The sequence below is a fragment of the Solanum stenotomum genome, chromosome 2 (assembly GCF_019186545.1).
Source record: "Solanum stenotomum isolate F172 chromosome 2, ASM1918654v1, whole genome shotgun sequence".
Taxonomy (NCBI): Eukaryota; Viridiplantae; Streptophyta; class Magnoliopsida; order Solanales; family Solanaceae; genus Solanum; species Solanum stenotomum.
Genome location: NC_064283.1, coordinates 4,689,108 through 4,713,696, shown reverse-complemented (window position 1 = coordinate 4,713,696; position 24,589 = coordinate 4,689,108). Strand labels below are relative to the sequence as shown.

General features: G+C 32.5%; 2 protein-coding genes across 3 annotated transcripts; one reads left to right on the top strand and one right to left on the bottom strand.

Annotated features, from left to right (window-relative positions):
• Nucleotides 1-7,340: 7,340 nt before the first annotated feature.
• Nucleotides 7,341-8,326, top strand: LOC125855303 (LOB domain-containing protein 38-like). The gene is made up of 2 exons (XM_049535014.1): nucleotides 7,341-7,589; nucleotides 7,698-8,326. The coding sequence occupies exons 1-2, from the start codon at nucleotides 7,406-7,408 to the stop codon at nucleotides 8,126-8,128; spliced, it is 615 nt and encodes a 204-aa protein (XP_049390971.1). The 5' UTR covers nucleotides 7,341-7,405; the 3' UTR covers nucleotides 8,129-8,326.
• A 4,185-nt stretch (nucleotides 8,327-12,511) lies between these two features.
• Nucleotides 12,512-21,324, bottom strand: LOC125855309 (QWRF motif-containing protein 2-like). Of its 2 annotated transcripts, XM_049535023.1 has the most exons (7): nucleotides 21,229-21,324; nucleotides 19,495-21,073; nucleotides 17,780-17,899; nucleotides 17,092-17,208; nucleotides 16,925-17,014; nucleotides 13,007-13,114; nucleotides 12,512-12,885 (listed from the first exon to the last, which is right to left on the bottom strand). In XM_049535023.1, exons 2-7 carry the CDS (start codon nucleotides 21,016-21,018, stop codon nucleotides 12,787-12,789), a joined length of 2,058 nt encoding a protein of 685 aa, XP_049390980.1. In that variant the 5' UTR covers nucleotides 21,019-21,073; nucleotides 21,229-21,324; the 3' UTR covers nucleotides 12,512-12,786. The 2 variants fall into 2 exon arrangements, with proteins under 2 accessions (XP_049390980.1, XP_049390981.1); XM_049535024.1 differs by lacking the exon at nucleotides 21,229-21,324 and having other exon boundaries at nucleotides 19,495-21,219.
• Nucleotides 21,325-24,589: the final 3,265 nt, after the last annotated feature.

The following is a 24,589-nucleotide window of genomic DNA, read 5'->3' as shown; positions in this document are numbered from 1 at the left end:
AAATAATAATAATTAATGAAATGAATAATATAGGGTCATGGATAAGCACAAGCACGTTGTATACTTGTATGTGGTGTATTTATGATTAGGATGACAAATATGCCTGCCGACCTTTGCTTTTAATCCACTACCTAATTAACCATTAAGCAGTTTGTTTAATGGTTGGTTAAAAACCAGCTTGTATATCATCCCTACACACAGTTTTTTTTTTACTATTTTTATTATATCTTCGATATTTATTTTAGAGTTCAATTAATCCGTAAGATAGGTTCAAAGATATAGAAACACTTTTTACTAAAATTTTGCTCAAATAAGACCGAATTTTTTAAGTAAGGATACATAATCATCTAGTAGGCTATAAGGCTATTCCCTTCGTTCCATATTAGTTGATCAGTTTTCTTTTTATACGCATATTAAAAAATCATAAATTAGAAGATAATTTGTTAATTTATCCGCTTAAAAAACTTTTTGAGAATTATACAAATAAATGTAAATACTTTTAAAAAGAATTAATATAAGAGAATTTTTTTAAAAAATGATCAACTAATATGAGACAAATTCTTGAGCCTTGTTCGAATAGGTTTTGTATGATTTTTTTTTTATTTAAGTTGACAACTTGCTCAATAAATACAGTAAACTCTCGATTGGTTTTAAGATTAATTTCACAACTGCCACCAACTTTATCCAAAAACTCTCGTCATTCTTACAATTGGCACTTGGCACAAACATCTAAATGTTTTCTATGTACAAATTATATATAATATAAATATCAGTAATTTAAAAAATTAGAATTTAAAATTAACTTCAAATTCTAGATTCGCCTCCATTGAAATAAATAATACTTTCTCTTAATGAGAAGCTCCTACAATCAAATAAATGTTGTATAATTTAATTAAGATTCATAAATTTCAAAAGTTTATGTTCAAAAAGATATTACGATATGTTAAAATCACAAGTTTTAAGTAAAAAAAATTATTTAAATTTCATGTCTAGTTAAAGTATACCAAAAGGCGAAATAGTGAATAATCAAGCTGTAAGTTCATGAGAATACATTTAAAAAACGTGGAATATCAGTACTTGCGTGATAAAGGGTACATATACTATTTGCTTTTAGATTAAAACAAAGAACTCTATTTCCTTATTCTAAAATAATACATAAAAAATAGGTACATTTTTCTCACGTTCAACATTGTCAACGTGATACATGAATTTTTGAGAAAATATGCCTCAGATCCACGTTACAGTTTAATCGTCTTAAATTATGCAGATAATTATTCCAACTCACATGGACATGCTTAAATATAACAACAATACAGTAGGGGTGGATTTAATTATATTGGAAGATCTATTAATTAATATGTAAGTGTTTTAAGCTAGGAACCTAGTAACAAGAAAATAATTGCTGGTATATATATATTAACATTTTTGGGTATTTTCCTAATTAATTAGATATATTAATATTCACTTAAGGTTCAAGCTCACAAAGTTTGATCAATAGCTGTGACAGTACTGACTTTGAGATGGTGTGAACAAGTTGTCCTACTGGCTTGGAAATTTTAATTAATATAGACATTGTTTGAGCTATAATTAACTATATTTAATGATAGTTCAATGTATTAAAATTGAACAAGTTACATGTATGATCAGTTCGTGGTCAGCATATTAAAATGTGAAAACTCCAGTGGAATTTAAGGGTAATAACTAATAAATGTGTTGACCAAGAATTTAGAGGAGTTCAAATGTACAATTTTATCTATGTGAGTTAAATTACCAACACTTTGTTTGGAAGGTTGTTAGTACCTAATGCGTTTCATAATACTGTATTATTTTGATAAATATAATGTTTGAATAGATTATATCGTTTTTTCTTATTAAATAAGCAACACATCAATATTTTGATTGACAAACCTAAAAAAAAAAAACTAGTATACATAGTAGAGCTATTATAAAAAGGTAGTGTAAAGGATAAACTAAGATTAGTAATATATAGTAAAGAAAAATCAAATGAGAAGAAAAATAATAAGATGACGACACTATTACACCAAATTATCCATTACATAAGAATTAGATATTTCATTATTACATAACGATAAATTTTACAGTGCGATATAAACTAACACTCATATTATAGTCATATGTAACAACCATCCGATTGACGATCATGGTAAAAATAGTTGACTTATAGAATAATACTCTTAACTTAATTTATTTGATTTATGAGTTATTATTTTATTGAATTATGTAATTAAAAAACTAATATGTTAATTCTAGTGCATAAAGAATAAAAATATTACTATTTTGGCTAATTAACTAAATTTTGTTTTTTCATTTAAGAGATTATTAGGTAGGTACTGAAGTCGGCATAGGCACAACCATTAGCAAGAACATAATTCCCTGTCTTCTATGCCAACTGGATTAGTTGCCAATTGGTTGGCCATAATTTTAGTTATGATGGAACTTAAAGAGCTTGATATTAGTGCTCATCATGTGGTGAGTTTTTTCTCTATATAGATCTTCCTTCTTGTAGTTGATCTTTATATTTTCAAGAAGATATCAAGTGTTAGACGATTGTATTGAAGTTTTGGCTAATCTGAGTTTAAAAAGAGTAAGATTCATTTTACTAATTAGATTTTTTCTATTTCTAATGGTCGTATCCGATATTTTAGTTAAGAGTGATGAAATTGTATTCATTCTATCATAGCCCTCGTGTCGGAAATAGTGAAATTACTTTAATAATTTAAATAAAATGATAATACATCTATTACTATTTTCATTGCAATTTTTAATCCATATTGTTAGCATGGGTTAGAGTACCACATTTGTTGGAGAATGAACTGGTGGTTATTTATATGGACTTTGGTAATTCTATCCTCAGAGTTGGGTTTTTATGTTGGATTAGGCCCCTGATGCCATAGCATTACATTGTATCAGAGTCAGATTCATCGCTATTTGGGATCTTGGTCCACGTTACAACTAAGCCTAAATGTGAAAGAGAGTATTAAAGTGGGTCAAAGTCTCACATTGTTTGGAAAATGGATCGAACTAGTAGTCTACTTATATGAAATTGAACAATCCTGCACCCATGACCTAACTTCTAAGTTAAGTTAGGCCCTAATGTCATATTTTCACGCCTATTTCATAGATGCAGTGTGAGTTTAATTTCTTTCTTTTTTATGCTATGCCTATAACATCTTTAAGTTTGGGAATGTTTATGAATTTTTAAAGGAGAAAGTCATGAACAACCACAAGGAATAATTTTATACAGAGCTAGTGAACCAAAAAGCAAACATGTCTATATAAGAGGGCCTACCTTTAACAGATTCGTGGCTACCATCATTTAAAATTATCATAAGAAGGGAAGAATCTAGTAGTGTCTAAAAGAGTGAAGATGTTGGAGGGGGCCCACTAAAGACTGGCAAAGGAACATGACTTTTTGGGTTCATTTGACAAAATTCTATTGCCATTTGGATCGAGATGGTTAGGTCGGCACAGACATCACTAAAATAGTGATACGCGCTTAGAGAACCTACAAGATGGCCGGCTGAGATGTGATGACTCGTGTTCGAGTTTTTGATATGAAAAAATTCTTAGTAGAGAGCGCTTTCTTTCACATATAGCCTTATGCAGCGCAAATCTAAATTAGTCTAGTTTCAATTTCGTCTAGCAATAATTAACACTCAATTCAAAATTCAAATCTATTTTAAACAAACTCAAATTTAAAATATAAGTTCCAATAACACTAAGCGTACTAATTTGACAAAATAATAATAAATCTGACAAACTCATTTTACCATCTTTAAGCTTTTCTCAAAAACCTTTAATGATTTAAAAAAATTCTCAATGACTAGTTCCTTCTTATAATGAACTAAACCACATCGTTGCTATTGCCTTTTAATTATTTATTTTTTAATTTTTTAATTTTATAATAAGATCCCTTATGTAGTATGTGATAATAATAGCTACTCTATTGGAGATGCGAAAACATACTTTTGCTTGAAGTTTGTTAATTTTTACCATCAAACTGTTTTTGTCCTAAAATACTTGTCATATTTTACTTTTTAAGCATCAAATTACATAATTTTTTATTAATATTTCAAAATGTATATTTCAACATATTGGGGTAAAAGAAGAATTGCAACTTATAATACTTTTTTATATAGTTTTTGAATATATAAACAGTGATTTTAATATATTAGACTAATTTAATACAATTTGGCACCAAAACTTAGTTAAATTGACTATTGACAATTACTAATATGAGACTGAAGAAGTACTTAAATGTAAGGTGATAAGTGATAACTAACCATGAATGCAAATTGCAATTAATCCCAAGATGGTTCCAATTTTGAGATCATAAGTTATTGGGCTTAGGAGATCCATCCGTCCAAAGCTGTCACTTCTACATCATTTGGTTATAATTGGGCTTAATATTTTGGGTAAGGCCTGTTCAAATTGTAAACAGTCGGTCCATCTATTATTTCACCAAACACAGTCATCAATTGATCTATCAACGGAAAGTACTCGACTCGAGCCCAATGTTAACCCAACCCAACCCAACAAATCACTGAAGAATTGATCTGTCAAAGGAAAATGCTCAGGTTTTTTCATCAAATGAGTTGATCTTTAATTTTGAGAAAAGAACACTTGTATTCCAAAAAGGGAAATTATTTACAAGTGGATATCCCGTTACTTTCATACCCTTGTCTTTAACTACTAATGCGCATATATATATATATATGTGTGTGTGTGTGTGTGTGTGTAATACATACTCTGATGGTATCCAAGAGGAAGAAGCAATACTTCAATGAAAACACTACTCAGTTAATCCTTGATACCATTAGAGTATATATATACTCTGATGGCATCAAGAAGGAATATGCAGTGTTTAAGTGAAAAGACTGCTCAATTACTGCTTGGTACCATCTAGAGTGTATACAGGGGCGGCTGGTAAGGGTTAAAAAAAAAGTCATTGGCCTTAGGTCCCCAATTTTAGGAGGCCTCATTTTTTAGTTAATTAGGTAGGATTAAACTAAAAAATAATAGAACTAAGACAATAAATGCAAACGGCATTAATGAAGTGATGGTTATGACAATTACTTTTTACCCTTTGAATAAAAAGTTGTGTATTTTTTTTTAATGGACAAGTTATCTCTTTTTTTTTTTTACCTTATTCTTTTTTTAATTTTATTTTTATATGTTCTATCCTCCTATCTTCTATTTTTTCTATCTCTCTTATTCAAAGTTTAATAATTTACTTGTTCTATTGATAGTTTATATTTTAAATTTATAATTTTTTAATTTTTTTTAAGGCCTCTAATTTGATTTTAGCCTTAGGCCACCAACGGATTTGAGCCGCCCCTGAGTGTATATATACTCTGATGGTATTAAGGATGACAAAATAGTGGTTTAGTGAATAAAACAAGGGGGTAGTTGGGGGAAATAGTTTGAATCGTGAGTCCAATCAGAATAAATAGTTTGAGTTGATCCAATTTGGATAAATATTTTACATAATGAATCTAATTTGTGTAGTTTTTCCTTTAATTTTTGCTCTTTAAATGGGAGATTTCTAATTATTGTTCTATGCAATTAGAGTTAGTCATCTATCTTTTTGTTGTTGTATATTGTAGCTAACCTTCTCCTCCTCCTCCTACTACTAACATACCATTGTGGCATTAAGAGAGAGCATACCATATGTAAATCATATTCCTACCCGGTGTAATTTCACAAGTGGGATTTAGGGAGTGTATACTATATGTAAATCTTACTCCTACCTTAAAAGTTAGAAGGTAGGGAGATTGTTTTCAATAGACCATCTGTTCAAGGAAAAAAAATATCAAAGCAAATCAAAAAAGAAAGAAAGTGAAGAAATCATGGCAAAATACTATGACAAAGCAAATAGTCTGATAATCAAAGTACAAGAGTCAAGAGACATACAATAGATAGTAACAAAAATCAAAGACAAGATATTAAAAAAGATACCATGATTACTAATATGAAAGGATAAGCGAGATAAATGTGTTACTACCTAACATGCAAATAGTAACACTACTATTTGCACCATAAACTTGATCAAGAGGACCAAATATCTCTTCTCAAAAATGAAGTAAGCATTATGAGTTGTGATTGTCCTGTTCATAGTTGAAGTATGATAAAAGAGAACTATTCCAAGTCTCCTCAATTAGAAAAAAAAGGAATGGTGGAAGAAGGAAGCAGAATGAGCCTACCAACTTAGAAAACACATCCAAGTTGATGTATTGAGTGGAATAGAAAGTTGCACCAGTAGTAAAGTACAAACAAAAGGACAATAGGATGACTCAAATGTCATCTCATGATATAAAGTAAGAAATGAAATTTAAAAAAAGAAAGAATCCATTAATTTATAATCCTAATATCCAATTGTAGAGGTTGTAAATTGTGATGTTAAGTTGCGGAGACACGCAGCCGTTCGAAAACAAACTTTGGAACATGACATGCAAGAAAAATAATAATCTATGACGCTTCATATTGCTTTTCTTTTGCTTTCGAAAGTTAATTGATTTTAATTTTGAATTAATTAAATTGATTTTCAAAAAATGAAACGTAATAACTATTTTTGGGATAGAGGAAATACTAATTACTTACATTTGGTACTACCATCTTCCTTCGCTCCCTCTGCTTGAGTTGATTTTTTTTATATTTGTGATTTAAAATAAGTTATAGATATTTATATTGATATAAATTATCTTATTAAGATTTTAAAAAAATTAATGTAATATAATATTTTAAAATAAATTATAAGGAAATATGTGACGCATAAATCAAAGAATTATTAAATTTGTACTTTATTAAGAGAAACTAGTACGCAATAAATCTAGTGGTATTTTACATAACATAAAATCCTAAAACCTGCTTTTTGCTACAGCCTACAGAAAAAGGCAGGGCTTAGTAGTCTATCATTTCGGAAAAAAAAAAAATAATTTCTTCATTTTCACGTAGCATGTAGAGAATCATAAGATTAAAAACATTTTGGTGCATTTGATATAACTTTAGTTTAAGATTAATAGATTGCTTTTTATTTTTATTTTTTGTAAATTTTGTGTCAAATCAAACTAGCTCATTCTTTTTGATACGAAAGAAAGAAGCATTTGTTTACATATGATTAATTATAAGTCTATACTCCTATGTTATATATATAGTCTAATAGAAATTGAACTTTTTAAAACTTTTTTTTTTATATTTACTTCATTTTTTATTTTATAATCACCACCACCTGTATTCTACTAGGACAATAACCACACTTGCTTAACCATAGTTAGTTACTCTGTTTCTCTTTCGCTTGTCTATATTATATCGCCTTCCTCAGCAGTTTTCTCTACCCATACACCCTAAAGCAGAAAAAACGTGAACTCCAGAAGAAGAAGAAAAAATGAGCTGCAATGGCTGCAGAGTATTACGAAGAAGATGCAGTGATAATTGTACCTTAAGGTCTTGTTTGGATGGAATTGATGATCCTCAAGCACAGGGTAACGCTACTCTCTTCGTCTCCAAGTTTTTTGGCCGTAGCGATCTCATGTCCTTAATCGCTGCTGTTCCCCAAAATCGAAGACCTGGTATTGTTACCAAACACGCCTTACAACTTAATTTGAGTTCTGGTTTCTGAATAATTGAAAATTATTTCTATATACCTGGCTGATTTGATGAACTTTTCGTTACTGTAGATTTGTTTAAATCGCTGTTGTTCGAAGCGTGCGGGAGGACGGTGAGTCCGGTGACCGGTGCGGTAGGGCTTTTATCGACGGGAAATTGGCACGTGTGTCAAAAGGCGGTGCAGACGGTTCTCGCTGGTGGAAATCTACGGCCGGTTTTCGCCGGGATTTTAACTCCGCCTTGGTTCGATGATTCCTTCCGTTGCGGCGGCGCGTGGGATATGCCAAACCAGTTCTCTAACAAATCCGAATCTATGCTCATAGACGGATCGGATCAAATCGAGGGAATGGAGTGGATAAGTTCGGAGAAGAGATGGAATACATCGTCGTCTTTTGGTTCGGAGACTGAGTTATCGGATGTATCGCTGGGTTTGGATAGTGGATATGGATATGCAGAGGGTGTGAAAGGGGAAGAACCGAAACTTCTGAATCTCTTCGTTTGAATTTTGTTGTTTGCCATCGCAACTGAGTAAGAAAGTAGAAATATATACTTAATATTACTGTAGTAGTTTTCCAGTTGAGTTTGATATTTTGAGTTCGATCTTAGTTGGAAAATCAGTAACTGTAATGATCTAAACATGAGTTTTTGGAGTGTCAAACTGACCATTTTTTTTGGCTGAATAAACTATATATTATACTTATATTAATGAAATAAACATGATTTGTACTTCAATTGAGCCAATTCCACTTGCCTCAGTTAGGATTTTATATCTCTAGTTTTTAGTCCTCATATTAATTCCATTTTATACGATCAATTCCATATACAATTCCAAGTTTACATTTCTCTCTTTGTGTTTGTAACTATATTGTATAATTGGTATATTCGACCTAGTGGTCGATATAATAAAGTAGGAAGAGAACTATAAAATTAATCCAGAGATGAAAAAAGCATTGAGTGTTTTTTTTCCTGCCTAAAGGCTTCGTAGATAAAGTTGATTCGATGCCTATGTTGGTACAAAGTATGAAATAAATACTTTATGGAATAATCAATCTGTTCAAGCTGACTCGAATGCTATCGTCATTAAAACGTATGAAATAAATACTTTATGGAATAATCAATCTGTTCAAGCTGACTCGAATGCTATCGTCATTAAAACATTGTCCATATTTCAAGTAGTAACATCATCAATTTGTTACTATATCATGAAGACTTCATGTGGAAGAATAGAATTAGCTCTCGGCGCTCATGGAAGTTTGAGGACTTATTACACATTTTCTATCGAGCATAATTGACGTTGTGATTAAATTAAAATTTTCTTAATAAGTTCTTACATAGTTTTAGAACTTCAATTATGTCATTTTAATACCCTTTTAGTAATCACAATTTGAAAGAATTGAGTCAATTTATATTAGCTAGAATTATTAGGTTTATTCTCAAATTGAAGTGTATTCTTTAGATAAAAGATAAGATTTTATCGTCTCACATTTAATCTCATGTCTTCCACAGTTAAAGATGGAGGATTCAAATTTCATCACTAGTGTAGTCTTTTCCCTCCCCTCCTCCCTCCTCTCCGCTCCCCCGATGTAATAAAATAAATTATTTAAAATAATAAAAACTTAAAATCTCCCAAGTTGAACAAAGAGTGAACTACAATTGAGAATAATTAGACACATATCACAATCATGGATTTATTGAAAGATTAAGCATGAGTTGTCACAATAAAGAGGCAAACATAATATCTATGAGAACTATACAAATCTTATCACTCAAAACTCAACTTACATAAAAAAAGCTAAAGGGCTATACATTGAAGAAGGAAAGAATTCATAAGTGGAGAACATCAAATATCTATCAAATTAAAGCTCCATTAAAGGGACCAATCCTCTCATTAAAACCAATAGTTAGTAAAAATGCAAATGTATACATAAGGTTCATTTATAGAAACAATCTCATTACAACCAATAGTTAGTCAAAATGCAAATGTATACATAAGGTTCATTTATAGAAACAATCTCAAATCCAAGGAAAAAAGAAGAAGAAGAAAATATTGTATTCTAATCTACTTTTACTCATTTGTTGTTATATTCTTTTCCAAGATTTTCATCCTCACAATATTTAGGAGGCACACTCCAATGTGCAAGTCGATGCGGATTTCAAAAGTAATACCCCTTCCATTTTAGGGTATGTGAAACACTTTTGTTCGTTCGAAAAAAATGACACATTTTTAAATTTAAAAATAATTAATTTTACATTTTTCATGTCATCCTTAATAAAAATGTTATGCCGTGTTTAAGGTTATATATTTCAAAAGTTTATAGCGACATAAATGTTGTAATGTATTTAGATCACACGTTTCAGAAAGTTTTCTTTCTTTCTTAAATTTCATGTTGATTCAAATTATGTCTCATGTATTAAACAAAATGAACTTATTATTAACATGTGATCATATATCAATGCATTTACAAAATAGTTTAATTTATACTCTTTGTTCTACATTATATGACACTATTTTCTTTATCAATTCATTCCAAACTCATGTTATCTTTCTATATTTGTAACAATATAATATCAAACTTTTTATTTGACCTTTAATAATACGTTTGTATATGCACACAAAAATTGTCACATATAACATAATTATTTAATTAAGAACATAATTTTATGTTTAAAAAATCTTTCTTTCTGAATTCCCACTACCAGTCAAACTAAGCTATATAAATCAAATTAAGGGTAAAAGCAATTTTTTTTCCATCTTTCTATTGTTCATTTGGGTATGTGATAATGCAACAACCTATGTAATACTATCACCCTTCTTTGGTGCAATGAATAAGGTTGCTCCTTTTTTTAACCAGAGATCTCGAATTCGAACTCTATGTATGAAAAAAAAAAATTGAGTAAGGAACAGTTCCTCATGAATGAGCAAATCCAAAGTAGTCGAGCTTTAATACGCGTATCAGATGAAAAATAATAATAAAAACACTATGTAATACTCAAATAATCAACAAATAACAATAATATATTATGTATATTTTCATGAATTGAGTCTGAAAAGGTATAAAATATCACCAAATGACGTTAATCTTATATTTTTATATGTTAATAAGATAGAGAAACTATTTCTGATTCACCGACAAAACAAAAGATTGGAGGAGGGGTGGGGTAGAGAGGCCTATTCAAAAGAGATGGGGAACACATCATCAAGGGTCCCACATTTTAGTTTACCACCTTCATCAGTGGAAAACCACATCACTTTTTTGTATTCGAGACAAAAGCAGATTCGCTTAGCGTTTGCCTCTCGCCGCATCCCACCCAATATTTATTTCTTTTTCTATTCTCCACAAAATACTTAACCATGGTTAACATATGTGGTTAACTCTAGAATATATTTTTTCCCTCTCTTCCCAAATCATCCCATTATACTATAAAACTATATATTTAAGAGACAAAATATAACCCTCAAATTAATATCAACACAATTGGTGATCAATAGGCAGAAGGAAGATTTTTTTTTTCATTATACCAATTTTGTCGGTGCTTGAAATAATTTTATCTAGAGTCTTTTCCGAAGTTTTCGATAAACAATATTTAGTTTTAGAAATAGTGACTAATCTATTGAGATGTTTTCAGGTATAACAATTATTAGGCTCATCTAAGGTATATTTACGAAAATAGCAAAAAACTTACCCGTCAAGTTTTGAGAAAAAACAAACTAGCTAATCTTGTGTCACTTTCTTACATTAAGAAAAAAGGAGATCAAGAAGTATATATGGGGCCGACACACAATAATCAAATTAAATTATAGATCAAGATATCGGATCTTAAAAAGTGGAAGAAAATAATGACATTTTTAATCGAAAAATTAATGTTTAGACCAATTGTGGTCTAGTGACTAGTAGGCAGTGGCGTAGGCACACGTATGCCAGGGTGTTGGACGCCCTTCGTCGGAAAAAAATACCGCATAGTAAAATTATATACGAAGTTATTAAATAACATATTTTAGATACCCTTGGCATAATAGGTTGTTATAGCCTAGTGATTTAAGATGTCTTGAATGTATGTTTCGACATCTTTAATGAGTCAGTGCTCACGTGTTCAAATCTCACATGGAACAATATTTTCCCCTTTTTAAAAAGAACTTTTGTTATTTAATTTTTGGACCCTCTTCCTGAAATTCCTTGCTCCGCCACTGCTAGTAGGTAAAAAAAGGATAAATTGAAATCATTTCAAACTATCCCACCTATTAAATGATATTTAGTATTAGGTCTTGAAAAATGATATAAAAAATAGGTATCTAATGCTGGAGGTAGAACATGGAAATTTTTTTTTGTCTTTTCTTGATATGTGAAAAGTGACGAGTAAAAATAAAAATCTATTTTAGAAATAAGTGACAAGTAAAAGTGAACGGAAGGAATAGTTTAGTAAAAGTGAATAGACAAAAACAAACAAGAGTTCTAAAAAGCTATGATCCAACATCCAAAGAGAAACAACTCAGATCGTACGTTAAGATCTCTAAGCAATTCCATAAAAAGTGGATTCTACCTCTTAACTTGAATGCCTCTACTTTAATGAGATAATGCCATAACTTAAAAGTAAACCATACACATTTTAAGTGTTTACACTTGCAAAAAGATAGGTCTAATCACTTGAATATTTCTAGCAAACATCATCAATTATGTTCGCACTCAAGACCATAACATCATAGTATTTTTTTAAAATAGTCCTAAAATAATAACTTAATACTATCTTATCCCTGGCTTGGTTACTAATTTCAGAATAAATTATACTAAGATCACTAGTTAGAATCGGGGTAAGTTATCCTTGCCAAAGGGTGGAATAATAGAATCGGAATTAGTTATCCTAAGATAAAAACAATAAAAATGACAAGTTTCCCACGCGTGTGCAAAGAATTTCCATTTATTACATGGACGTATATTTATATATATATACACATGTGTAAAATGTTTCTGATGCTATAAACCAAAGATATAAGCTGGCTGCTATGAAACATTATAAAAGCAGCAATTTCCTACTTATGATGCATACAAAATGCAATTGCAGCAGCATTCAACAAGCCTGAATCAAGTAACTCTAGCTACACAAATCATATTACCGTCACTTTGTTTGGTTAAGAAGAGCTCCCTTTTGATGTTAGCATTTCCGTTAAGCAGTCAAAACAAGATCAGCTTTACACTTCTGTTGTTGAGTACAAACCGCGTCTTTTATTTGTAATAAATGTGTCTTCAGGCTACATTCCTTCACCTGTTTTACAAACTTTTGTCAGTTTACAACGATCTTTTGATATGAAGTATGATGTAGAAATGATGATTACTCGAATTGTTTTCTTCAAAAGCTTTAGGTATAGAGGGAAATCCAGGGTTACCTGTAGGGCCGTCATTGATGACAATATATCTCTACATTGATCAAGTAAAGCACGCTCGCTAGCTACTACATCTGCAAGCTCACATACCATAGAATCCACCTGCTCTACCTGTGCACGTAATAATTAACCATGTTAAAGAAATCCAAGTGGAAATGCACAGAGATACAAAAAAGAAATTTGGAATATTGTCTGAAAAGACGAGTTGAGTACTAGGCATATTTTGATCAGAATCATTGAGAAATAAACAGACAATAAGAGAAGTAGGTTCCAAGTTCAAGCACTACGCCTTTTGCTTTACTGATCCAAAGCAAGAAAATAAAAAGAAACTGCAAGCGCTAAGGATGAAAAATTAAGAATATCAGGAACTAGTTTTGATCCCAGATGTCAACAAGATGACACACATATTACAACGGATACCTCATAGGTCAAAGTTATGGGACAAGTAGTCATCCACAACCAGTTAGTAATAATATCACAGCAAAGACTTATCTGTTGAGACTGGGAGCAGCATTTTTGCAACTTGGGGAATGGATAAAAAGTTAGTTTTGGTAGTGTGAAGCCAGTTTATTTTAAAGTATCATTCTAGTTAGATTCTAGTATACCAACACTTAACTCACATAAAAAAAATCAACGAACAAAAACAACAATATATGGTTGAAAACCCATTGTGGTCACTCCTAAACTCGACGACAGAGATGTTCTATCTGAGAAAATACAGCTACAAAAATGGTGGGGAAAAGAGAGCAGATAGTTTTGAAGAAAGCTTAATGCAGGAATTAATCCCTGCTGATATCATCAAAACCATGAACAGAGAACAACGATATCATGCACCAGGGAGTCGTGCAGAAGAATTCCAGCAAAGAGAGGACAGAAGATGATGCATAATTTTTTAGCAATAGGAGAGGTGCAGTTGTGGGGAACAAACTTGAAGAAATGTATTGCAACAAATAAATCGAAGATACTCAATCAAATCCAGTTGCAGGACTAGGAAGTTACTGCAGAAGTACTTGTTACTGGACTAGGCCATACAAAACTTGGGACAAAAACGAAGACAATTAAGAGGTTGAAGTTAGCATCTACCAAGGTGAGTAGTAGCTAACCACCGCATTGATGCTAGAAAAGTACTAGGTCAGTGAGAGTAATCAACTAAAACCTAAGATAATACCATTAAAAAGAAGTAGCAAGATGGTAAATAGAAACACTAGAGGCTCAACTACTGAGAAAGCACTTTGCAAGTGCCAATGATTTAAAAGGCTGTGGTGAGAGACTAGATTTTTATCTAATATGCCCGGGACAAGGGACATAACTCCCACAAATTTTGAATTTAATATATTTTAAATTATATAAAAAGAACAACAAATTGTAGAAATTTTAAAAGGATTGCATCATCTAGTAGAATAATTGATGTACATATACAGAAAGCATACAAAAATTTGAGGGGAAATGCTAGTGTCTTTAGCAATATAGTTTCACAAACAGTTAATCTTTCTTATCAAAATACTAATTTACCCTTCGGGGTGGCCCAGTGGTTTGGGCTTGGGACTTCCATGTTAGAGGTCTCAAGTTCGAAACCCCTTGCTAGCGAAAGCAAGGGGTTTGCCTTCTGGGTCGAGCTCGTCGCACCGGGCTTGCCTAGTGCGGGTTACCTCTCCTATGTGGTTTGCGAGCTATTGCATAGGAGCGGGGGTTTTACCCTGTGCGCACCCAAAGGGTAGCGGCTGCGGGTTTCCCTTGTCATCAAAAAAAAAAAAAAAATACTAATTTTATTTCTTTGAAATTTTGTTAGATTCTTCTTTTCTCTGGAAAATATATTTATATTATTTGAGGAAAAAATAAATTATAAGAGCAATTTAGGGTGGGTCATACTAGGCAAAATAGTCCATTGTCATCCACCAAGCTAAAATTGCAAGTGGGTCTTATCAACAAAGTATTTCATTCCAAATTTAAGTCCAATTTAATCAGCTCAAAAGATAACAGTGGTATCTTCAATTTTTTATCCATGGCACTTACTGATAAAAAATTACCTTCCTAATAAAGTTACTAGCCGCTAGCTTGCACTTAAATGGCCCTTTTTATTGACATTCACTCTCAGAATGTTTAAAGAGAATAAGGTTTTCTCAAAGGCCTGAAGAAAGTCTATTGTTGCCATCTGCAATTGCTTCATACTCAGTTTTAGCTGCCTTTCTCCATAGTGAGTCAATATTTACCTTATTTTATCCATAGCACTTCCTCATAAAATTACCTTCCCAGAAAATCTACATGCCTACACTTAGACCCCATATTGACTTTCGGAATGCTAAACTAGAAAAAAGAGTCTCTCAAAGGCCAGAAGGAAAGTGTGTATTTCCATCTCCAGTCGCTTCATACTTGGTTTTAATTATCTTACTCCATAGCTAGTCAATATATACAACCAAGGTCCTCTGATGAGGACCTCTTTTCTTCAGTTTTGTTTCTATCTCTTCCTCGTCATCACTTTCCCTTCTTCCTTATTATTATCATCAACCCCTTATCTTTCACCCAGAATTCATCCCATCAGACATTATCAAGACATTAAGGGTTAAGATTTTCAGATTTTAAACTGTTGGTTCTCAGTGTTAAAACATTTTCGAGGTGCACTTGTGGCGTACACCCGAGCATTTGGGGGCATGCACCTCTCACACTGGTGTCAGAATGTTGGTTCATCTAATGCATTTTTGCAATAGATAGAATACGTGATTATCGCGTGAAACAAAACACTTTCACATGTTGAAATAGATTCTCCAAGGCTTCCCTTTGGTGAGGGAATATTTACAGGATTATTAAGAATATTCCTTTTAAAAGTGGTGGTGTTCGAGTTAGCTGGCACACACCTTGACTATTCCATTCGCTACCTGCATCCCCCCCCCCCCCCAAAAAAAAAATACAGATATGGGATAACTTTATTCACCAAGAATTTGTGCAGATGGATAATAGTCACTAGCTAACCAACTCATGCTAGGTCACACCCTTAGGTGCCAAGACTTTTAAGAACATTGCACAAACTTAGAAGTAGAGAAGGAATTAAAGGAAGCATCTTCTCTTTATGATTTTCACTCCCTGGCTTCTAAAAGTCTCCTTCAAACGAATACATATAAACTTAAAGAGATAAAAAAGGAAAAAGAAGGAAGAGAAATCCCAGATAAACCAAAACTTCAAAAGTAATTTGAAATTATTCTGGCAAGTGGGCCTATTATTACATGCACCTCAGTCCTGTCATCTTTTACTTGTTCTAAATACTTGCTAAAGAAGGTTAGAATACAAGAAATCATGTTGTTGACCAGTTTAGATATTTTTTAGGAAAAATTACCTAAATACACAACTTATTTTACCCTATTCTCTAAAATTTCCTACCATTTGAAAAAATTACAAAAATCCCTACACTCTCCTATTCTCGGATACATCACGTTACGCGATGTATCAATTGGATACATCACTTTACGCGATATATCGGTCATCACTTTACGAGATGTATTCTGACGTAATACATCACTTTACGCTATGTATCGGTCGGATACATCACTAAACGCGATGTATCGGTACATTGAGTGATGTATCCGAAACTGAGCGCGATGTATCAGGACGTTGAGCGTTGTATCCGAAACAGGGACGCGATGTATTTGGACGTTTTGGGATGTATCCGGATTCCACCAAATTTAAGAGATTTTCATAATTTGGAAAAAGTAGGAAGAGGATGTAGTTAGCTCTTAACACTATGGGATTTGTGTAAAATTCCCTATTTTTTATGCATTAGATTTACCATTTCCTCATTGCAGATAAAACACATCTTAGTCAAATTAGGTGGATATGCAAATTGAGCAAGGTCACGGCCTATTTCCTTCCCCTCTAACTACTCGAAAACAGATAGAAGTCTACTAACCATAACCAGAAAGAAAAAAATACCTTCGGGAGCAAAGAATACATTGAGGATCCCATTGCCTGCATCACGTCAACGGCTGAAGAAATAGCATCTTTAACATTTTGAACTTCTGCCTGCAGATGATAGAACCAGAAAATATTATTCCTGAAGTGTAATACCAAATCGTAAAAGAATGCAAGGGAATAAGTACCCTAGCTCCTTCCACAACAGGGAGACGAATAGTGCTGGCTTCCAGAGCGCATATGGTCCCTGACAATGAATTGCAATGGTCTCCATCAATCATACTCCAATTTTCCAAACATGGCCTCTGAAATGTCCAAAAAAGAGTAAGGGATAATAAGATAGACAAATCAAGTACACATTACAAATGTTAAAACACGAAATCAGACAATGAATATTTACTTTTCATTTCACAGCATATAAAAAGATAACAGCCATCTTAGGCAGCGCAGGCACTCCTCAGGTGCATGATGAAGGCAAATGTGAGATGTAACAGGGAACATTATAAATGTAACTAGCAAAAGTTATTTCATTCAACAATATAATGTTATCTACAGCAAAATGACCAAATAGTATGCATTTCTCATGTATTAACTGTCATAATTTCTGTGTCATAGCTCCCCCCTCAACCCTCAGGCCTTCAGTTTTCTTCCTACACATCATATAGACTTTTAACCTCGTGTACTCTTGTTTCTTGTTGTTCTTTTCAAATACATACATGATTTGTTTATCAAGTATCTGTACTCGAGAAATGGTTTATCACATTGATGCATGTGTATTTAAAAGAATATATTTTGATGTGTAAGATGTGTATATAAACATATGCAAAATAATTTGGTTTGAGGCAGAACAGCAGAAGAACTGAAAAGAGGGCTTACTTGTCCTTTGAGGATGGAATGAAGCTTCACATTTTTCCGCAGCAGCTGCAGCTGAATTCTTTTGGACTTCACAGAATGCCGCAATTTTAAAGTAGTCAACCAAGCATTGTACAAGGTCCTCTGGTAAACGGAAAATTTCAGATTAGTGGCACGAAACTTCCACAGCATTCTAGTCTATAGTGATACCACAGCTGTCAGTTTACACTATTAATTCATGGGTAGAAAAAACTTGCAGCCAGATTATGCATCAATTTTAGTGAGTATAATTGTAAGAGGAGTATTAGGAAAAACTAAGGCAGCAGGTCGGTTAATATTTTCAATTTTACTTGATGATAAATTATTGGTACACCTTTTTTACAGTTTTTATTCTGATATTTGAACTTTGGTTTTATCACCTTTTTAAGAACGATAAGTAATGTTTATTACATATTATGGTAAGGATGTTATTATTTCATTTAGACATCGAACTATGGTCTGTTCCAATTCAGTACCTGTAAATTTCATGGACAACCACTTGAGGGTGTGTTCACCAGCGCCCATTACATAGATAAGTTCATCACATTAAACATGTCTTCTCCTTTCAACTATACATATCAACATCAATTGGAACATGCATGGGGTTTTACGGCTTAGTGAAGTTAATGTGTATAAATAAAGGAGGTAACATATTTTAAGTGATTAATTTATTTTTGTAATGAGCACTTGAGAACACGTGCAAAAGCTTTTTTAAAATTTTGAGTTGAAAATATCTAATAGGAACACTTTGTTATATGTTTGGATGGTCAATCGAGATATTATATGTTTAGAGGCTCAATCGAGATATGACATAGTTCGAGTGTCTAGATGAAATTTACTGGCAAGTGAAAACTTTTATATCTTAGATTTCTATTAATATACATAAAACAGGTCTAATTAACAATAAAATCTCAAGTAAAGAAACAACACATATCATGTATTTATTCTTTGAAATGGATTGGAGTTTACACCAAGTATATAACTACCGGTGGATTATTCATCATATCATACAAAACTTGAATAGGAACTAACACTCAAGTAAGACATATTAGATTATAAAGACAGATATATCTATTATCCCATTCAAGCATGTAAATTGAACAGTATATTGAACATGTCCAATTAACCATAAAAAGTTCAAGTAAAAAAGAGCAACAAGCATCATATATTTATTATCCTGTTCAAACCGCAGGTTGAGGGATTCCTCTATCTACTTGATGAGTGAAACAGAAATGCAAACCTCCAAAAGTTTTAGTCTATTGCTATTTCTTAATGCAATTCATCTAAGCCATGAAAAAATTCCTCATACGCTCCTCACTCGTTTTGATCCCAGATGTCCATATATATATATATACATATATATATTGCATTTCTATTATGGCTACTTTTCATTTCTATATAAGGAATATATATAATGCGTTTTTATTATGGCAACTTTTCATTTCTCTAATTACACTTTACTCTTAATAAGGCGGGATGGGTGTACCATCTGACCCCAACTAATTTAGGATTGAGCCATAGTTGATTGATTTATTTCATTTCCACAAATAGCATTCACTACAAAGGTTCGCAAGGGATAGTAAAATCCGAGATGATGTTTCCTTAGCAATGTCTTTGTACTGTCGTACAAAAAAGAACTTGTCTATGAACTATGTCATCAGTAACACTTAGAGAGTTAGTAGCATTTTAAAAAGTTTTACCTCGGCTGTTGTTGTCTGTGCCCTTAGAGCAGCTTCTGCTTGTGCATTGACAAATCGCCATTGCAGGTTCCGATTATATAGAAGCCTTAACTCATGTGCATCAACTATCCGGTTTTCCCCTACCTTCCCTCTTCTTGCATCAGCAGCAAAACTCAAAATTGAGGGCATGATGCATGAATTATTAGATATTGAAACCATGGAACCATTTTTTGTTCTTGTAGGACTTGGCATCCCTCTTAAAGGAGTATTAGCAGATGGTGTCAATGCCTTACTTGGTGATGCTGGTCTTAGACCCCCTCGAAGAGGAGACACTAGACCTCTAGAAGCTGGGACAACCCGGGGTGATGTTCTAGGGCTATCAATCAGAAACTTCTTGTTTCCCATTTGCTTAGAAGAAGGCGCTGTTTTCAAATTGCCATTGTCCATAGAAGAACCAAGCTCTGGCCCTCGTCTGATTCTGTTGTTAGTCTCGTGCCAAAACCTAGCAGGCACAACTATACCACGGGGACCTCCTTTTCCATGAGTAACAGTCGGACCATCATGGACACCTGAAGTACTCCCTGAGGAGACACTTTCACTATCTGAAGCCAATGCATCAGCAGACATAGCTGATCCATAAGCTGACTTCATATCGACCTCACCATTATCACTTTGAGGTTTCAATCTAGCTTCAATTCTAGCTCTATGATATATATCAATCACCGACTTCATTGACGAACTAGTGACACTTCCGGATCCAAATTTAGGCTTGTCAATAGAACCACAATCCATGCTTTGTGTCAGAAAACTTGAATTCAGTGACTTTGACCTCCCTGGCCACCTATGCTGATCACTTGTCTTGACATTCTCAGTCCGATCTCTCGCTGGTGTGCTCAATTCCGCCGCAACTTTACTCCTCTCCGGTGTAAAAAATTCCGCCGTAGCTTTCTTCCTCTCCGGCGTGACAAATTCCGCAGTAACCTTCCTCCTCTCCGGCGTGACAAATTCCGCAGTAACTTTCCTCCTCTCCGGCGTACCCTTCCTCACACTTCCAATATTGTTCGTCGCAGGAGGGGGTTTTGCCTTACTAACAGGTATAGAGAAAGACTGACCTTGAAAGGAAACGGATAAACTCCTACTGGAATTCAACAGCTGCTTCGCCGCAGCAGACTTCTCCGTAGACGCTGGCGTCACCGGTCGTCTCCGGTCCACCGACTGGGACCGTTTAACTGAACCGGAATTCTGAACCGGCGTTGCAGCAGGTCGAACCGTCCTAGTCCCCATCGGCGATGGAGTCCTCAGTGAGGCAATCGAATTAGACGATGAAGAGTAAGTAGTCGAAGTATTCGAAGACGACGTTGTTGAGACAGAAGACGAAGAAGAAGTCGAAAGGTACCTAGAAGTAACCTCTCTAGATTTCGGTTTTCTAGAAGGTCCATTCTGAGCTTCTGAAGGCAACAATGGCGGCCTTTTCGGATTCTGATAACTCAAACCATTAGATGTGACCTTCTGATTGGGCTTTGTTGTTGATACTGCAGCCACCATTGCCACTTCTCACAATTCTTCACATCTCTCCGAAAAAGTCACTCTCTCAAAAACCCTAATTCACCAGAAATTCAGCTGAATTTATAGAGTAAAAAAGTGCAAAATACAAAGAGATTACTACTACAATCTGAAATTAATAGTATATGTATTGATAATGCCTGTATTAATGTAGAGATTTTTTACTTTGAATTTTTAGAGAGAGAAACAGACCGGAAAATATGACCGTTACGAACGCCGGCGAAAAATATACGCGGAGGAGAGAGAAAGTGGGACCTGAAGGAAATATTTGTGAGCATAACTGTCGTCCCCCACTGCGTTTTCGATGTGATTAAAAAAAAAGCAATGCATTAAGAACTTGTACTGGTACTCTTAATAGTTGTGCCCTCAACTTGAAGACAGCTAAATGCTAAAGTACACTAAACACATTGATGAGAACTTGTATTTTTGGCAAGGAAGTCTCGGAACAATGGTAAATTTATCTTGACATGAACTATAGATTATGATTCGAGCTTGTTGAAACTCGTTATTAATATTTTCATTAGAATAGATAGTTAACATAACACTTTTTGAGATGTAGTTTTTCTCGAACTCTGCTAATATAGAATGCTTGTGTAGTGAAATATTTTTATTGTACTATTTTTGTTGAATCTTCGGAGAAACGTCACATTGATGACAGTTGATTTTGATACTTTAATGACAGATTAGGTAACTTACATGATTATTTAATAACTTATCTTAATATTTTATTATTGTTTAATACTAGTATTGCATTTTGTTTGTTTATTAGTATTTCGGAGAGAATACCCAAGCATGCTCATAAAAAAAAAACAATTTAAAGTAGGTAAATGGAATTACGGGATCATTAAAAGCCAACATTTATATTGATTAATTAATTAAATCATAGTAATTATTACTCGCGGCACAGATTTTGTCTCTTCTAATGGAATTTATCTACTTAATTTAAGGTGGAATTGTTTTGGATCAATTGATGGGTTGTATACTTGTATTATTACTTGTCTTATTTACCGTACAAAATAACGCTCAAAATTAAGGCATGGAATTTGCTCAATATATATGAGTTTGGCATTTGAGCGTATCAAAAAGTGATATGTGATTGTTAAAATTTAGTCAGTTCTAGTTTAACAGTAAAAATATCGAACAACCTTGAGCCTCGTCCAAAAAGGTTTTCTTATATAATGAAGGCATTGAAATAATAATGAACGCTTCATTTAATTTCGAAGTGATGAGATCAAGAATAAAGTTTTTATAACCAATCAAGATAGCATCGAAAATATTATATTAGTTCTTGATAATTTGCGTGCCCTTGATTTTTAATATGTTTTCAATGGTTATTCTGAATCACGGATTTAGAGATCAATAAGCATGTGTTTGTTCTAGAAAAAAAAAGTTAAAAGAAGACCACTTTAATTTTTTCAAAACAAGTAGGGTAATACCAACACGTGACAATTAAAGTTATGGTAAACTTTAAAGTTACCAAATAGAAATTTTAGAACTTGTCTTAATTAATATACTTCTAATTAGGATAAGGCACAAGTATCCCGTAGAATATAACTGAAATTCCAGAGACACATCTTAATTAAACTAAGGTCTTATTAGTCCCCTGAACTTACTTTTTTTGTAATTTTGTACACTTTCTGTCTTACGTGTCACACTCTGTGACTCCACGTAATTGAGGCGCGTGGGAGATATTTGGATGTCACGTAAGCCAAAAAGGCGCACAAAATTAAAAAAAAATGGGTTTAGGAGGGTAATAGGACCTTAATTTAGTTGAAGTGTGTCTCGGGAATTTCAGTCATAGTCTAGGAGGGTACTTGTACCTTTTACCTTCTAATTATGTACGTATATAGCGGCTGTGAATAATTATTTTCTGTAACAAGTTAAACTTACTCACAGATTTTTTACCAAAAATTAATAAAGTGATATATAAATAATATAAGTACCATGCAGAAGGTACTATTTTTATTTATTTATTGCTTAAAAAAGGTACTATCATATAGGTTGTTACATGCATTAATCCATGCCTAACTAAATTAGCATAATTCATCACAAGTTGTGATTCACATTGAATTAAACATGATTCACAACTATGACCTAAATCCAATTTAAATCATATATATTGAATCACGAGGTAGTTTGATTGGTGAATAAGTTATATCACAATATAATTAAATAGCGATTGAATTGCAGTTGATATAATTTAAACGCAAATATTTGATTTATGGGACTAAAAATGTGATAAACATTGTATAATGTAAAATATATGTTTTGTTTTACACTAGATAAGCTAAAATTAAGTTTTACTTTCAATTTATTAACCTTATTTTTTTAGAAGACTTTACGTAAGAGAACAGGCCTTGAAGAGCATTTTGGTCATTTTGGTATTTTTATCTTGAGATATTAGTAATTTTAAAATTGTAGGATGAATAAAAAATAATTACATGTGATATGTGTAAATATACACAGTAATAAGTTAAACTAATAACTTGAAAAATAAGACGAAAGACCAACTATAACTTTATTAAAGTAAAACTAACAATGTAAAAATCATTGCATGTAAAGGAATATCTGATAGCTGGTTAGAGTTATGTTTGTATTAATATTATATTGATTAGTTAAAAGGAAATTTATATACGTATTATTTTATACAGAGATTAATTACGTAGGATTTTTTATATATATTTTTGTTATTCCATCTTCTATCCTAGATAATTTAGCTCCTAACTACTTACCAAATGATATGTAAATGTATAGTAGTTATATATTTTTTGTAAGGTGAGAAAAATTAATACAATTGCCTATACATGTAATTAATAGTTACCCAACACAACCAAACACACCCACCCCAATAGACTTCCATCCTACTTGGTATTTATTATGTAAGGAAAACATTAGGAAAGAACAATAATTAATTAAGGTGTTGAAAAATCAGTTCAACCAGATTCATTTTGTATTTTCCACACCATGCTTATTGGGGTCTATACATTAAAAGTGCCACAAAAAGCTACTGTCTCTATCCAACACTAGTTGTTTACTATTGACTTGGCACATCTCTTAAGAAACAATAAATTATAAGGGTAATATTACTATATTATTCTTTGACTTTATTAAATTTAATACTTTAAAAAATATGTTAGATGATAAATAATATTTAATAGCAAGGACAAAATAGACACAAAAGGTAAATTATCTCTTGATTTTCTAAATTAGACAACTATTTTTAATATAGTGGACAACTGTTGTTGGACGGAGAGAGGAAGTTACTTAAAATATGTATTTACTTATACAAATACAAAATGAATATACCACATGTTAGGGTTTCTTTTTAAAATTTATAGGTGTTGATTTTATACCTTGTGACATCGTCTTCATGAACGCAACAAATGAAGGCAAATTTGAATATTTTTTAAAAAGAAATAAATGAAGAGTATCACTAATAGTATGAATTTAATGTATGTATATATTTGGTTTTTTATTATTTATACATACATTGCTTGAGCAAAAGATTGTGGGTGGTGGATCAGCTCATCAACGTGACAACTATCATTTAAAA